Here is a 17,732-nt window from a genome sequence, read left to right as displayed (position 1 = left end):
GTTAAGAGCCTTCAAGTCAGTTCCAACCCATAGAGTTTGTGTGTCAGGTTTCCAAGGAGCAGCTGGTGAGTTTGAACTGCCAACCTTACTGTTTATAGCCCAGTGCTTATCTTACAGTGCCACACTAGGACTCCCTAATTATAGTGGTAGTGTTGGTGGTGGTGTGCTGTGGAGTCAGTTCCGACTCATAGCAACCTTGTATAGGGTTTCTGAGACTGTAAATCTTTATAGGAGCAGAAAGTCTCATCTTTCTCCTGCGAACAACTGGTAGTTTCCAACTACTGACCTTGAGATTAGCAGTCTGACTTGTAACCACTAAGCTACCAGAGCTCACTGCTAAAATATTTAAATTTAACTATAAATATGCAGCCACAGAAACATGTATACTTGCCTATAATTATTTTTCCATTTGAGTGGCTTTATTTAGTTGTTGTTAGGTGTCGTTGAGAGCATTTCAATTCAAAGTGATTCTGTGTAAAAAAAGAACAAAACACTGCTTGGCATTGTTGTTGTGAAGTGCCATCGAGTCGGTTCCGACCTATAATGACCCTGTATAGGGTTTCCAAGGAGCAGCTGATGAGCTTGAACAGCTGACTTTGCAGTTCAAACGGTTTTGCAGTCTGGCACATTGAGCCACAGCACCACATCAGGACTCCACTGCTTGTCATTGTTGTTGTTAAGTGCCGTCAAGTCGATTCCGACCCATAGCGACCCTGTATAGGGTTTCCAAGGAGCAGCTGGTGAGCTTGAACGCAGACCTTGCAGTTCAAATGGCTTTGCAGTCTGGCGCATTAACCCACAGCGCCACACCAGGACTCTTAGGTATCCATAAATTAAGATATATAGTGAACAATGGCAATATTAGAAAACTGTCTTCAAACCCATTCTTGCATCACAGCTTGCCTGTGCTCCATCCCTTTGAGGACCCATATTCATGCAAACTGGAGCAGCAACTTCCATTCCTTCTTCTTTTAGTTGAATCCTTTGTGAACTTGCTAGAGAAGGCTGCTAGAGTGTTTTCAGGGAACACTGATAACCAGGGACCAAATTAAGAGAAAATCTAATGTTTGCAGAGATCAGTGAAAAGCAGGAAAATGGAAATTACTTTCAGATATTACTAATATGCACCAGGTTGTGTTGGAAGACTAACAAAAGGTTCTGCATCTTATTACTCATCATTTGAGTTACTTGTTCCCCTTGTTCTTTAATTAAGTCCTGTTATTTTAAAGCGTTCTTTGTGAGTGTTTTCATTTAAGTATAGGAAATGATGTGCTTCACTCAAACCTTTAACTCTTTTTTCTGTTCTTTTTCTTCTTAGGGATGCAGATCTGTTCCTGTTAGACACAAGAAAGGCCCAAGCTTTAGATGTGGGTTGGCTTGTCTTTGATATCACTGTGACCAGCAATCATTGGGTGATTAATCCACAGAACAATTTGGGCTTACAGCTCTGTGCAGAAACAGGGGATGGTAAGCTCTGAATTACATATATTTCTTGCAGGGCTTGTTTGACATGTTTAGAGTTCTTTTTGTAGGATCTAACAAGTATATTTTTGTATCTCTGATATACAAGTTAGCACATTCCACAGAGTTGTTTAACATGTTAATTAGCTAATAAATTTATAAGCACATTTATTGCTAGTCTCTCAGGGATAAAGAAGTAGAGACTATTCCTACTCACAAGGGCCTTTAGTATATTTCTAAAGATCTGTATGCAAATAAGTTATGATACTGTTAATATAACAAATACAAAGGAAAGCGCTATGCAAAGTACTAAAGATATTATGTCTTGATTGGGGTGGTGGTTACACAATGAGAACATTTGTCAAAATGTATATAGGCTGTAATTGAAGAAGAGCAAATGTTACTATATGCAAATTATACCTCAAACACAAAATAGCCAAGATTTGTACACTAAAATATGCTATGAGAAGACAGGAAGGAGTTATCAGTAATTCAAGGTTGAAGAGACTTTGGGAGTGCAAATAAAAAGTCGTGAGAAACTGCACGGAACAAGTTAAGTCTTAACATATAGTAATATTTGGTGGAAGAAAACCGTTCTAGAATCACCTTTTGATGAGATCTGTAGGATATCTGTGTTTCTAAGACATTTCAGAAGCAATCTTCATGCTCAAGTTTATTCACTGGCTTTCTGCTACATTCTGTGTGCTTGGCTGGAAGCTAGAAATGTAGTGATAAGTAAATGCAGATATGACACCAGACTGTACAAAGATGAGTGAGGTATTAGATAGTAAGACCCTAATAACACTAATATTAGTCTGCACAGAGAATGAAGAAATAGAATGCCATTCTTGTGAATACAGAGCAGTGAGGGAACTTGAGCTTCAGTCTGAAATTAAGGTAAGTACAATTAGCGAAAAAAGATATAGTGTACAGAATTTACAAAGGCCAGTATGAAAGAAATCTTGACACGTTTGATCGGGAAGCCAGTAAAGCCAAGGCCAATTTCTTAGAGATCTGAAGTTAAAGTCTTTGATCATTCAACATCCAAATATTTGAAATTCTAATCTGGACTGCTAGGTCATTTAAAATTATATTTGTCATTGTAGTAAGGTAGAACATAATCTATGTAAAAGTTTGTTAGTTTGGTTGGTAATTAAAAAAATATATATATTTATATATAAGAGCCTATATATATTGTTCTTTTGTCCCAGATACACAAAAGTTAGGGTTAAATGTAGGGAAGGTCATTTTAAAAAGAGATTATTAATAGCAGGTGGTGTGGTGGTTGTTGTGTGCCATCAAGTCAGTTGCCACTCATAGTGACCCTATATAGGGTTTCTGAGGCTGCATATTCTTACAGGTCACCAGTCATCTGTGGGAGTCCTGGTGTGGCACAGTAGGTTAATATGCTGGACTGCAAAGTTGGTTTGAACCTCAAGGTTGGTGGTTCAAGTTCACCAGTCACTCTTTGAAAAACCCTATACTGAATTGTTTAAATTTAGGAGAGGGGCACACCGGGGTTATATTCTTTCACCAGACTTATTCAATTTATACAATGAGCAAATAATCCAAGAAGCAGGATTATTTGAAGAAGAACATGGCATCAGGATTGGAGAAGTACTCATTAACCGTCAGAGCATGGGAACACTGAATGTTTTAAAATTGGGAAAAGGTGTGTGACACGGTTGTGTTCTTTCACCATACTTGTTCAATTTGTATGCTGAGCAAATAATATGAGAAGCTGGGTTCTATGAAGAAAAACGTGGTGTCAGGATTGGTGGAAGACTCATTAACAACCTGCGATATGCTGATGATACAACCTTGCTTGCTGAAAGTGAAGAGGACTTGAAACATATAGTTATGAAGATCACAGAGCACAGCCTTCGATATGGATTACATCTCAATGTTAAGAAAACAAAAATCCTCAACACTGGACCAATAAACAGCATTCTTATCAATAGAGAAGAGATTGAAGTTGTCAAGGACTTCATTCTTCTTGGATCAACTATCACCACTTGCGGAAGCAACTGTCAAGAGATCAGACGATGTATTGCATTGGGCAAATCTGCTGCACAGGAACTTTTTAAAGTACTGAAGAGCAGAGATGTTAGCTTGAGGACTAGGGTGCACCTGACCCAACCCATGGTATTTTCAATAACCTAATAAAGATGCAAAATCTGGATAGTGAATAAGGAAGATCGTAGAAGAATTGATGCCTTTGAGTTGTGGTGTTGGAGGAGAATACTGAAAGTGCCATGGACTGCCAAAAGAGCCAATAGATTTGTTCTGGAAGAAGTGCAACCAGAGTGCTCCTTGGAGGCCAAGATGGCTAAGCTTCGTCTTTCCTACTTTGGACACATTGTCCGGAGAGAACAGTTGCTGGAGAAGGATGTCATGCTGGGTAAGGTGGAGGGTCAGAGAAAAAGAGGAAGACCCTCAACGAGATGGATCAGCCAGGTGGCATCATTGATGGCGTCAAGTGTGGCAGCAGTAGTGAGGTTGGCCCAGGATCGGACATTGTTTCGTTCTGCTATGCATGGGGTCGCTATGAGTCAGTTCTGACTCGATGGCACCTGACAACAACAATATGCAGATAATATAACCTTGCTGGATGACAGCAAAGAGGACTTAAAATAATTACCGATGTAGATCAAAGACCACAGCCTTCAGTATGCATTGTACCTTGGTGTAAAGAAAATAGACATCCTTACCAGTGGATCAACAAATAGCATCGTGATCAATGGAGAAAAGATTGAAGTTGTCAAAGACTTCATTTTGCTTGGATTCACTATCATCATTCATGATTGTAGCAGTCAAGAAATCAAACAATATGTTGCATTAGGCAAATATGCTGCATAAAACATCTTTAAAGATGTCAATTTGAGGACTAAAGTTTCCCTGATTGAAGCCATGGTATTTTTAATAGCTTCATATGCATGCAGTGAAAGTTGGATCACGAATAAAGAAGATCATAGAAGAATTAATGCATTATAGTTATGGTGTTGGAGAAAAATATTTAAAATACCACAGACCACTAGAAGAATAAACAAATCTGTTTTGAAAAAACTATAGCCAGCATGCTCGTTAGAAACCAAGATACTGAGACTTCATCTCTCATATTTCACACATATTATCAGGAGAGACCAATCCTTAGAGAAAGACATCATGCTTCAGGTAAAGTAGAGGGTCAGTGAAAAAAAGGAAGACCCCCAACACGATGAACAGGCACAGTAGCACCAGCAATGGGTTCAAACTTAACAGTGATTGTGAGGCTGAAGCAGGATCTGGCAGTTTCATTCTGCTGTGCATAAGGCTGCTATGAGTCAGAACCGACTCGATGGCACCTACAACAACAACAACAACAATAAATCCTTTCATGAGCAGAAAGCCTCATCTTTCTCCAGCAGAGTAGCTCGTAGTTTTTATTTATTTATTTTTGAGTTTTTATTGTAAATTGAGTGGTAGTTTACACGGAGGAACATCAGTTTTACATTCATCGTTTCATTGCAATGATTACAGTCTCCTCTGTGTATCATCATTCAACAGTATTTGATTCTATTCCCTCTGTTTTGTTTTGTTTTGGCAGGGGTGATGCACAAAAAACCACTTAGGAATATATAATCATTTAAACAACCAAAGGACACATTCAACAAGCCTGCCTCCTGTCCACTAGCACCTGGCTGCTAGCACACAGCCTTTCTCTTTCTATGAGTCTAGAGTCCTCAGCTAGAGCAGCTCATAGTTTTGAACTACTGACCTTGCAGTTAACAGCCCAGCTTGTAACCTACTCTGCTATCAGGGTTCTATAATAAGAGAGCATGCCTTATTTGAGTTAGGTGTTAAGCTACTTACTGCAAGTTGGTGATTCAAACTCATCAGCCACTCTGAGGGAGAAACATGAGCTTATCGAACCTACTTGACAGAAGTCCAAGACAGACCTGACTTTCACTTAAATCTGTAGTTTATTAACTAAGTCTGTAGTATAATATAGTTGTTTAGTGCCATTGAATTGATTCTGACTCATAAGGACTCCAAGGAGGGTTTCCAAGGAGCAGTTGGAAGATAAAGATGCACAGTCTAAGAAACCCTATACAGGGACACTATGATTCAGAATCGACTTGATGGCAGTGGGTTTGTTTGGCTTTGGGGGTGGGGAGGGGTGACACAAACAGTTAAACATTCAACTGTTAGCTGAATGTTTTGCATTTCGAACTTAGAGGTGTCTCCAAAGACAGGCCTGGCTATCTCCTTCTGAAAGGTTATAGTCTGGAAAATGCTATGGAAGAGTTCTACTCTGCATACATAGGATTATCATGACTCAAAATCAGCTTGAGAGCAACTAACCACAGCAATATACCTTATTTAACTGGAAACAGTAAGTTTTGTTCACTTTATTTTTCACAAAGTTAGAATAGAGAAATAGGCAATGTACTTTGAACTATAAGATTGGCAGTTCAAAGCCACCAGCTGCTCCTTAGAAACCCTCCTTGGAAATATCCTAACCAATGTTTTGATTCCAAGAATTTTGTATATGAAATGAGGGTGACAGGCACACATTAAGTATATTACAGGCTTTGTCTAGTGAAGAGTCCTTGCACCCCTGATTTCAATAGAAAAAGAAAATTTATATTGAAAATGTTGTAGACAGTGTTTGAGATATCCCTCTGCAGAGACTTTTTCATAGATCTTAATCACAATGCTGAAATTTAAAATTCTTTATAAACATTTCAAATATTTTGAAACATGTTATTTTCCATTTATGACTTTGATATTCTTGTGAAGGATCCTCAGATTTTAAGAATTATAAATGTAGACCCAGTAGAGCACATGTTTAAATAATCTTGTAAGAATCCTTACAATGTTAAACTACTGTACATTTATGGTCAGAAATGTGACTGAGAAATTGGCACTGTGCAGAAGAGCCTATAGTTTTTTTTCCCCTGGTATGTGACCTAAACAAGAAAATTAAATTAGTGGTATCTGTTTCTCCCTGTCTTCTCCTTGGGGATATGCTTGAAATGTCTAACTAAACAACTCAAGAGACCTATGAAATATGATCAGCCTGTTTCCTTTTAATTTCCATCCTTCCCACCCCATATAAACATTCTGAAGGGTTTTGTTGTTATCATGGTCGTTCTTCACTTGACTTACTTCGTTCTTTTCTTATCTATATAATTTGACTTCTAGTTTGCTTACAATATTTTATTCCCCTTTGGAAACGATTCTATATTTTGAGTTTCACTCTTTCTCAGATTGATTTTACTTATATTTTTAAGAGTGATTGTAATAGTGAATTGCTATTATAGTATTTATCAGTGTCTTTTTTTCTGTTTCTTTTTATCTTGAGCCTAAAATAAACTGTTTTCTTTTTGTAAAATTATCCAGTTCTTTTACTTGAGGGTAAGGTTTGAGATATAAAGCTTAAATAGATCCTTTTATGGTACTTATGTCTCTGTAGTGTTCCTGGAGTCCTAGTGTGTCACTTTAGGATAATCATTCAACCACAAGGTTGGTTTGAACCTCAAGGTCGGCAGTTCAAACTCACCTGCTCCTCAGAAATCCTATACAGGGTCACTATGAGTCAGAAGTGACTCAACAGTACTTGACAACAACAATAGTGCTCTTTAGTAAGAATAGAAAAATGGTTAAAGTACTAGGCTAGGTTGCTATGTAATTAACCCGTTTAATAAATGGTGGGAAAGTATCAGTGGAGTTGCTAGACTAGGAAATACTGGGAAGAAGGACCTGATGATCTACTTCTGGAAAAATTGGACAATAAATACCTCACAAATAGCAACGGAACACTGCCAGAAGATGAACCTTTCAGGTTGAAAGGCACTCAAAATATGATGGGGAAAAACTGTCTCCTCAAAACAGAGTCGACCTTAGTAACTTAGATGGAGTAAAACTTTCAAGATGCACATTTGATGATGTAGCACCATTCAAAATGGCTGTGAACAACCATATATGTGCTATAAGAAGTATGTATCTAGGAAATAGGATTTTGTCAAAGATGAAATAGATCACGTAAAGCTCAAAATCTTAGACATTGTTGCTTGTTGTGAAGTTCCATCAAGTCAGTTCTGACTCATAGTGACCCTGTGTAGGGTTCCCAAGAAGTGATTGTTGGGTTTGAACTGCCAATCTTGCAGTTAGCAGTCCAGGCCTTATTCTACAGTACTACACCATCTTAGGTATAAATGAACTAAAATGAATTGGTATTAACCATTTAAAATCAGATAAACATAGTCTACTATGCCTGAAATGACAAACTGAAGAGAAATGCCATTTTATTCGTTGTTAAAAAGAACATTTTAAGATCTGTTATGAAGTACAACACTGTCAGTGATAGTGTCACTGTCAGTGATAATATTCATATGCCCATAAAAAAGATCAGTTAATACAAATATTATTCAAATTTATGTGCCAACCACCAATGCCAAAGATGAAAAAATGATTTTTACTAACTTTTGCAGCCTGAAATTGATCAGACATGCACTCAAGATACATTCACAATTCCTGGTGACTTTGAAAGTTGGAAACAAAGAAGGAATGGGAGTTGGAAAATAGAGTCTTGATGATAGGAGCAATGATAGAATTTTGCAAGACCAACAACTTCATTACAAATATCTATCTTTAATAAGATAAATAGAAATTATGCATGTGGACGTCAGTGGATGGAGTATATAGGAATCAAATAGACTACATCTGTGGAAAGAGATGAAGGAGAAGCTCAATATCATCAGTCAGAACAAGGCCAGAGGTCAATTACAGAACACACTATCACTTGCTCATATTGAAGTTCAAGTTGAAGCTGAAGATAAAGCAAGTCCATGATAGTAAAAATATGCCGCACTTAATCTGGAGACCACCTCAAGAATATATTTGACATATTAAACACTAATAACCAAAGGCCAGATGGGTTGAGAATTGACATCTAGGACATCTTACAAGAAGAGACTCTGAAACTTGCTTTACTACATAAAGAAGCTAAAGCAAAAGTGATAAATGATGAAGCAAATGAGTTGAACAGAAGATATCAAAGGGCAGCTAGAGAAGAAAAAGTCAAGTATTATAATGAAATATACAAGGACCTGAAGTTAGAAAACCAAAAGAAATGCTTAACATTTCTCAAGCTGAAAGAAGTAAACATTTAAGCCTTGAGTTCCAATATTAAAGGATTTTATGGGAAAAATATATGTATTAAATAATTCAGGAAGCATCAAAAGAAGGAAAGAATAAACAGAATCATGGTACCAAAAATAATTGGTTGTGGTTCAAACATTTTAGAAAGTAGTATATCATCAAGAACTGATGATAGTGAAGGCAGCAGTCCAAATTGCATTGAACGTTGCTGGCAAAAAACCAAAATTCCAAGAACTGACAGAATATCAATTGAGATGCTTCAACAAGTGGATGTAATACTTCAAGAACTCAGTCATCTGGGTCTAGAAATTTGGGAGACAACTATCGGGCCAATTGATTGAAAGAAATCTATTTTTGTGCCCATGCTAGAGAAAGTTGACAACAGAATGGAGCAATTATCTAGCAGTATTATTAATATTGAGTCCTGGTGTGGTACCTTAGGATAAGCATTCAACCTCAAGGTTGGTGTGAACTGCAAGGTTGGAGGTTCAAACTTACAAACCAATCCTCAGAAAAACTATACAGGGTTGCTATGAGTGTGACCTGACTTGATGGCAGTTTTAAGAACAGAAAATCATTAATACAAAAAAAAAAAAAAAATTTTTTTTGATGAATAGAATTTAAAAATGATTTCAGCAGTACATTGACAGGGAACTGTCAGAAATTCAAGACAGATTCAGAAGAGAATGTGGAACTAGGAATATCATTACTGATGTCAAATGGATCTTGATTGAAAGCAGATAATTAAAAAAAGATGTTTACCTGTTTCTTATTGATTATGCAAAGGCATTCAATTTTGTGGATCATAACAAATTATTGATAGCATTTCAAAGAATGAGAATCCCAGAACACTTACTTGTGCTTATGCAGAACCTCTACATAGACTAAGAGGCAATTGGTTGAATGGTACAAAGGGATACTGTATGATTTAAAATTCTTTCATCAGAATCATTCAATCTGCTTGCTGAGTAAATAACAGAAGAAGCTGTATTATATTAATAGAACTGCAAAGTCATGAAAATTTGCTTGATGGAAGTTAAGAGAACTTGAATAACTTACTGATGAAGATCAAAGATTACATAAAGTCTTCAGCATAGTATGGACCTCAACATTAAAAAAAAAAAAAAAAAAAAATCCTCACAAATGGACCAATAAAAAAATAAAGTAAAATAAGTGGAGAAAATATTGAAACTGACAAACAAATATTTCATTTTACTTGTACAGGGTTGCGAGGGTTGGAACCAACTCAATAGTACTTATTAACAACAACAACAACACTGTTAATACTCATGAAAGCAGCAGTCAAGAACTAAAGTGATGAACTGCAATCATGAATCTGCTGCAAAAGACCTTGTCAAAGTGCTAAAAAGCAAAGATGCCACTTTGAGGACTAAGGTAAACTTGACCATAGCTATATGATATTATCAATCACCTTTTAACATGCGAATGTTGGAAAATTAGTAAGTCCAAAGTAGAAATGATGCATTCGAATTATGATGTTGGTGAAGAATATTGATATACCATGGACTACCAGAAGAATGACCAAATCTGTGTTGGAAATAGTACAGTTAGAATGCTTCTTAGAAGGGAGGATAGTGAGACTTAGGTACTTGGGACATCTTGTTAGGGGGGACCAGTCCCTACACAAGGACATCATGCTTGCTAAAGTAGAGAGTCAGTGAAAAGGAGGGAGACTTTTAAGCAGATGGATTGACACAGAGACTGAAACAAGGGCTGAAACATAGCGAGGTTTATGAGGATGGTTTAGGACTGGACAGTTTTTTATTCTGTTATACACAAAGTCATTATGAGTTATAACCTAACTGATGGTACCTAAAAACAACAAAGAAAATCAGATTTTAACCAGAATTAGAGCATAATGGAGGAGATCTGGTAGCGTAGTGGTTACAAGTCGGGCTGCTAACCTCAAGGTCAGCAGTTCAAAACTACCAGCCATTCCACTGGAGAAAGATGAGGCTTTCTGATACCATAAAATTTTACAGCATCAGAAACCTTATGCAGGGTTGCTGTGAGTGGGAACCGACTCCATGTCATACCACCACCACCACCACCACCACCACCGGAACATAATAGTATTATGATAAGCACTGGATTGTGAACCACAAAGCACATGGTTTGAGCCCACAAGCACCTCTGAGGGAGAAAGATGAGGCTTCCTGCTCCTGAAAATATTACACAAGCTTTGGAAACCTTATGTAGAGTCACTATGAGTCAGAGCCAATGGAAAGGTATTTAACTACAACATCAACGGAGTCTAAGGAATCCTGGCAGCACTAGAGGATAAGGTGGGCAGTTGAAAGCCACCTTGGGAAAAGGTTGCTTCTTGGAAAAAGATGAGGCTGTCTGCTTGCTTAAAGATTTATAGTCTCAGATACCTTGTATGAGTCAGAATTGACTTGATGATAGTGGATTTTTGGTTTGGTTTAGAGCATACAAGAAAGCAAGGGATCCTCCCAGTACCTTGATTTTATTAAAACTTCAACCTGATGGAAAATGGTGGTGGTGGTTGTATGCCTTGGAGTCTGTTCCAACTCAAAGCTACCCTGTATAGGGTTTTCGAGGCTGTAAATCTTTATGAGAGCAGAAAGACTCATCTTTCTCCTAAGGAGTGACTGTTAGATTCTAACTCCTGATCTTGCAGTTAGCAGTCCAACTCGTAACCCACCATATTATCAGGGTTCCATCGATGGAGAAAGGTTTACAGCCCTGGAAACCTTATGGGCTGTTCTAGTCTGACTTATAGGGTCACTATGAATCATAACTGACTAGATGGCAATGGGATATAACTAGTGAATGTAATCCCACTAGGAAATAGGACTTTCATGTATTAATGAGGTGCTATCAGCGTAGCACATGTCTTAGAGCAATCACTTTTGAGATTAAATAGGCTGATTAGCACAGAAGTAAGCAAGCCCAGTTGGGGGAAGATGTCATATCACAAGAAGATCAAGGAACCAAGGAAAGGAAGTTGAAAATAGACAAGTATCTCCCCCAAAGTCAATTGTTATAGAAAGACTCTCTCTAAAAGCAGTGCCCTGAATTTACACTTCTAGCCTCCTAAACTGTAAGAAAATAAAATGTGTTTGTTAAAGTCACTCACTTGTGATATTTCTGTTATAGAAGCACTGAACTGAATCAGTTTAATAGTCACCTCTATTATGACCCCTTTGGCTCTGTCACATTTGGACTTTACCTCTTTTCCGTTCTCCCATAATCTCATCATTGTCTCACTATTTTTTTGCAGTTAGGGTACTTTGCTTCTTTCAATAAGTAATAAGAATGCAGTCGTGCATACATAGACCCTCAATAATTTTATGCTGTACAAATGAATAAATCCATGAATAATAGTCAACCAATGAATTTGAATGTAGATTTTCCTGAATATCATCTTTTCATAACTTCTGATTCCTTATGTAGAGAAGCAAGCATGTTCAGAATCCCCTATTACAAATAAAAGATTGTTGTGTTTGAAGCAATATCACCTTGAAAACATCACATGGAGAATATACCTGTTAAATTTCTCTATGAATATCACCAAACAGATACTCTAGCCTTTCTGTTGGTGTTGTTCTCAATATGATATTGCTTCAAGCAAAACAATCTTTTATTTGCAGAACAAAATTCTGAAAACTTAAATGGAAAGCATAAAGAATGATATTGGAGGTAGTAGTGAGCTGAAATTGACTGGTATTGGCATTTTAAATCTGACCATCACATGGTTTACTATTCTGGGAATGAAAACTTGGAGGGGAATGGCATCACATTTATCATCAAAAAGAGCATATCAAGAGCTATTTTGAAGTATATCAGTGTCTGTGATAGAATAATATCCATATACCTACAAGGAAAACCAGTTAATACCACTATTATTTAAACTGATGTACCAACCACTAAAGCCAATGATGATGAAACTCAAGAATTCTACCAGCTTTTTCAGTCTGAAATTGATCAAACATGCAGTAAAGATGTATTGATAATTTCTGTTGATTGGAATTCAAAGGGTGAACACTAGGAGGAAGGATCAGTAGTTGGAAAATATGACCTTGGTCATAGAAACAATGCTGGAGATCACATGATAGAATTTTGCAAGACTAATGACTTCTTTACTACAAATACATTTTTTTTCAAACAACATAAAGATGACTATGCACATGGACTTCACCAGCTGGAATACAAAGAAATCAAATTGACTACATCTGTGGAAAGAGATGGTCGAGAAGTTCCGTATCATCAGCCAAAACAAGGCCAGTGGCAGCAGCAATGGTCTCGTGTGTTGCTGGGATTGTGAGGATAGTGCAGGACCAGGCAGTGCTGCATTCTGCTGTGCACTGTCCCCATGCGTTGGAACTGACAACAATAACAACTTGGTAACTTGATCACAGTCATAAACTAACTAGACTTGTTGCTTTAATCAATCATAAAAATACCAAAATGAGTAAAATATATTTGAGTAAATATCAATTTCATAAAATCATAAAGGTCATGGATATACATCTCTTGTTCACAATTTGACCCTTGATGCTTGGCACAATATAGGTACTAGGTGTTCAGAACATGTCTTGAATGATTATTGAGCTGGTTCTTTAAAAGACTGTTGTAATCTACGTGCCACTGAATGGATATTCCTCTGAAGAAAACATTTTAAACTGCCAATTTGGAGTAATTTTTAATCAAACTAATATTGTGCAACCCAAGGTCAGAGTTCTGCACTACAAACTCTAATACAGTAGTCAAAATAGCTTCAATCATAAGGTGAGAGGAAACCTATGTATATATATTGTTAAATTTGTCTCATCCTGCCCCTGCAAAGAAAAAAATAACAGAGGCCTAAATGTATTTTGGAAATAAAAAGAGCATCTGAAATCAAAAGTAACATTATGATTCTTCAGAGAGCCTATGGAAATACATTAGTTTGTAAAATAGTCATTTTAGAAATTTGACAAATGACCTGCAACGGATTTCAAAAGAGAGTTTAAGGATGTCTTACTGTTTTTTGCTTTTTTTAAAAAATTTTCATGCTTAGTAGAAAATTCCGTGAGCTCCACCTGTTTGTTTCAGCAACATAAAGCAAAGCTGTGATCAAGCAAATTAAAAAAACAACAGAAAAGTTTTTCTGCTTCTACATGAAAAAATCTAGAGATTCTAGACAGGCAAAATTACTTTGAAAGATCTTAAGCACTTTCTCAAAGTGGTTAATAAACCTTTATGATAAAGTAGGAGTTCTGGTGTGGCGCTGTGGATTAATGCGCTGGACTTCAAGGCCCTTTGAATCACAATGTCAGCACTTCTGAGCCACTCCTTGGAAACCCTATGCAGGTTTCGCTATGGGTCAGAAGCAACTTGACGGCACTTAACAACAACAACATGATAAAGTAGGTAATAGTTTTTTATTTTATTTTACTTTTAATGGAGATTGAGTAAGCTTATGTCTGCCTCATAATTTGCTAAAAAATTGTGCATCCTTTTCAGTTCCCTTTGTGGTGCTGTAAGATAAGCACTGGACTCCTATCTACTAACTACTGCTAACTAGGTAGGCAGTTCAAACCTACCAGCCTCTCCTCAGAAACCCTAAACAGACAGGGTCACTATGAGTCAGAACCGCCTTAAGAACAAAAAAAGTTATAAATTTACATGAATATTTGGCTTGTTGGAGTCCTGGTGTGGTGCTACAAGTTAAAGCGCTGGACTGCAAGGTCGGTTTGAACTACAAGGTCGATGATTCAAACTTACCAGCTGCTCCTTGGAAATCCTATACAGGGTTGCCATTTGGATTATTAGGTCTTCATTAACTTTTTAAAGAAATCTATGCTAGTCATTATTCTTTTCTGCACATAGAGTTAATTACACAGATAGCAATGTGACATGGCTTTTTATTTATTTTCCCTACAACCAAACACTACTTTCCCATTACTTAACATTTTATATAGTCTAATTATTCCTAGTAAATTAACTGTTTTTCAAATTTGGATTTAGAAAATAATTTGGCATAGAAAAGCAAAGATAGATCTCTTGTTCATTAGAATGTCTTTTTAAAAAACCTGAAGTTTTATAGATATTTTAGGTTTGGCAATACTCAGAATGCATTTTGCCAATGACTTTTTCCTTTCTATTTAGACTCACTTTTACGTCAAGGAAAATTCAAGCCATATGTTTCTGATTCATTTGTATTCAAGTCATTGAAATGTTGTTTTGTCAGAGTATTACTTAATGTCCAAAGAAGCAATGCAAAGTTTTCTTTTAAAATACATCTCTAGAAGACCTTATTCTTTGAACAAAGTAGTAGCATAGTTTCCAATAATATCAAGGCACAAATTCAGATATTTCAGTGTTAGTAACTGTTCTCAAGTAGAGAAAAAGAGATTTTGAAAATATTAAGCTATCATATTAAATTTGGGTATAATTGGTATTTGCTTGTAATATAAATAAATCAATAATTATTGCCATAGATAACTTAGAATTTAAATTTAAGCATTTAGCTAAAATGACCCAGATAGATAAATAGAACAGACAGACTGATTCTGGAAATGTAAGCTATAAGGGTAAATCATTATGAAAACTAGATTCAAATCATTGCTTAAGCAAAATACTTAATTTTTAGCCATAGCATCGATAAAATGAATTTAATAGTAATTAGCTTACAAAAAAAGAGTTAGGCTGTTAGCACCTCACACCTAGAAGGGCAAGAATAAAAATGTGTATCCACAATTAGACTAAAGCATCCAAATGACTTCTTACAAAAATGATGAAATTGCAAACAGGATTTTAATATTCATAGAATATATGCTTAAAATAAAATTTCATATCTCTTTGCTAAAGAGGTGCACTACAGGTGTTCCTAATATACATTGTACTGATATTTATATCAAACCACCTAAAATCCTCACTATATAATTGGCATTTTTCATAAAAGATTAAGGAAGTTAAACAGACCTTATAGATTGATTAGAAGAACATCAGGGATGACCTTGAAATTCAAGGAAACAAAGCTATTAGAGTGACTGTCTCATTCTCAGATTACAATCCTGTCTAATAAACAGCTATATTTTCTAAAGAATATAAAAGAGGTCAAATTATGGCTTTTTTTTTTTTACTTATTGGGGCAACAAAATTTTCTATATTCCATTTGTAAAATTTATGAAAGCTTTACTAAAAGTTCCAATAATTTAATCTTATATTTTCACTCAGACTATTATGCACTTCTTTCGTAAAATTTAATTTTAGTTTTCAAATCAATTCAATTGAAACAAGACATTTTAAAATTTTAATTCCTCAGGATTTTGCCAAGTTTTCTACTCTTCAGGTCTTTTGGTGTCATCGTTCATTCCTGGGAAGTAGCAGCTGCTGCAGTTACATTAATAACAAGGCATTTTTTCTACAAACTTGAGTCATTTTTTAATCCTATTGTTCCTTACTATGTGAAGACTAACATAATATACTGAAAAAATTTTCATTAAAATTCCAATTTCCTGTAACATAGCCACACAACGGTGTTTTTTCCCCCACAAACGTCCATGGTATCTTGAATTATTGCAAGCATCTTGGGTGTTATAGAAAAATAGTTAATACAAGAGAGACTAGAAGTTGTTGAGGACTTGACATTTAAATTAAAAAAGAATAATAATTTCAATCATTAATATTAGTGAATGTCTTTCATGACTATGAAGCAACAGTTTAAAGAAAAAATATGAACTATAGTGGAAAGAAAACTTGACTAAGTGTCAAGATATATGGGTTTAAATCTGGACAGTAATTTATTGCTATGTGATATTAGACAAGTCATAACTTATCTATACTTACCATTCTTTATTGGAAAAATTGGAGCCATAATATTATGTTTAAATGGCCTGTAGTAGTGTAGTGGTTACGAAGCGGGCTGCAAACCTTAAGTTCAGCAGTTCGAACTACCAGCTGCTCTGCAGGAGAAAAATGAGGCTTTCTGCTCCGATAAAGATTTACAGCCTCAGAAACCCTGTACAGGGTTGCTGTGGGTCAGAACCAACTTGATGGCACTTAATAACAACAACAACAAGACTTAATTAAAAATGATGTAACTTCATTTCTTTTCAGTCTTTATTATTATTATTTTTTTTGTACTTTAGAAATTTAAACATTCATTCATTTATTCAACAGCTATTTGGTGAGTAGCTATTACTAGCTAGGTTTGTACCATGAACTTAGTTTTTAGATATACAGGAACACTGATCTTGGTTCTAAGGACCTTAAAGTTAGACATATAAGTAACTAATAGCCACATAAAACTTCAAGAGAAATGCCATATACACAAAACTGCTGTGTGTCATGGATTGAATTGTGTCCCCCAAAATATGAGTTAACTTGACCAGGGCATGATTCCCAGTATTATGTGATTACCTTCCATTTTGTGATATTCTGTAATTATTGTTTGTTTTGTGATGTGTTGTAAACCCTAATCTCTGCCTTTAGTTAACAATTTAGGATTATATTATGCTTGTTTTGTTAATGAGGCAGTATTGGGGTAGGATGCATCACCCTGATGAAAGTCACCCCCTTTTCTTAGGACAAATCATTGATCTGATGTAGGAGGAGTTTTCTTAGGGTATAATCTGCATCAACTTTTGTCATATAAGAGAGAAAGAAGTAGAGAAGATGGGCCTAATACAACCAAAAAAACAAGAACCAGAATTGGAGCAAATCCTTTGGACTCAGTGTCCCTATGCTGAGAACCTCTTAGACCCTGTAGAAGATTGATACACATACACATGGAGATGTCTAAGGGACACTAGGTCCACAGATGTTGAAAGGAGATGAATATTTTCTCCCAGAGCCAACAGAGAAAGTTTTCCCCTAGAGTTTAGACGTCTTTTCCCCTGAATTTAGATGTTTAGCCTCCTAAACTGTTAGAGAATTAATTTCAGTTTGTAAAATCCATCCACTTGGGTATTGCCATTGTTGTTGTCAGGTGCCATTGAGTTGGAACCGACTCATAGCGACCCCATGCACAGCAGAACGAAACAATGTCTGATACTGGGCCAACCTCACTACCGCTGCCACACTTAAGTCCATCAATGCTGCCACCTGGCCCATCCATCCCATTGGGGGTATTCCTCTTTTTCTCTGACCCTCCA

General features: G+C 36.2%; 1 protein-coding gene across 2 annotated transcripts in view; it reads left to right on the top strand.

Annotated features, from left to right (window-relative positions):
• The window catches only part of BMP5 (bone morphogenetic protein 5), a 195,520-nt gene that overhangs the window by 102,173 nt on the left and 75,615 nt on the right, over positions 1 to 17,732 (top strand). For both annotated transcript variants that reach the window (XM_006835732.1, XM_006835731.1), the window contains exon 3: positions 1,319 to 1,467. In XM_006835732.1, coding sequence (XP_006835795.1) covers positions 1,319 to 1,467 — 149 coding nt within the window. The remainder of the gene's footprint in view (positions 1 to 1,318; positions 1,468 to 17,732) is intronic.

Source organism: Chrysochloris asiatica, unplaced genomic scaffold (assembly GCF_000296735.1).
Source record: "Chrysochloris asiatica unplaced genomic scaffold, ChrAsi1.0 scaffold00019, whole genome shotgun sequence".
Taxonomy (NCBI): domain Eukaryota; kingdom Metazoa; phylum Chordata; class Mammalia; order Afrosoricida; family Chrysochloridae; genus Chrysochloris; species Chrysochloris asiatica.
This window is presented reverse-complemented; position numbering and strand designations above follow the sequence as displayed.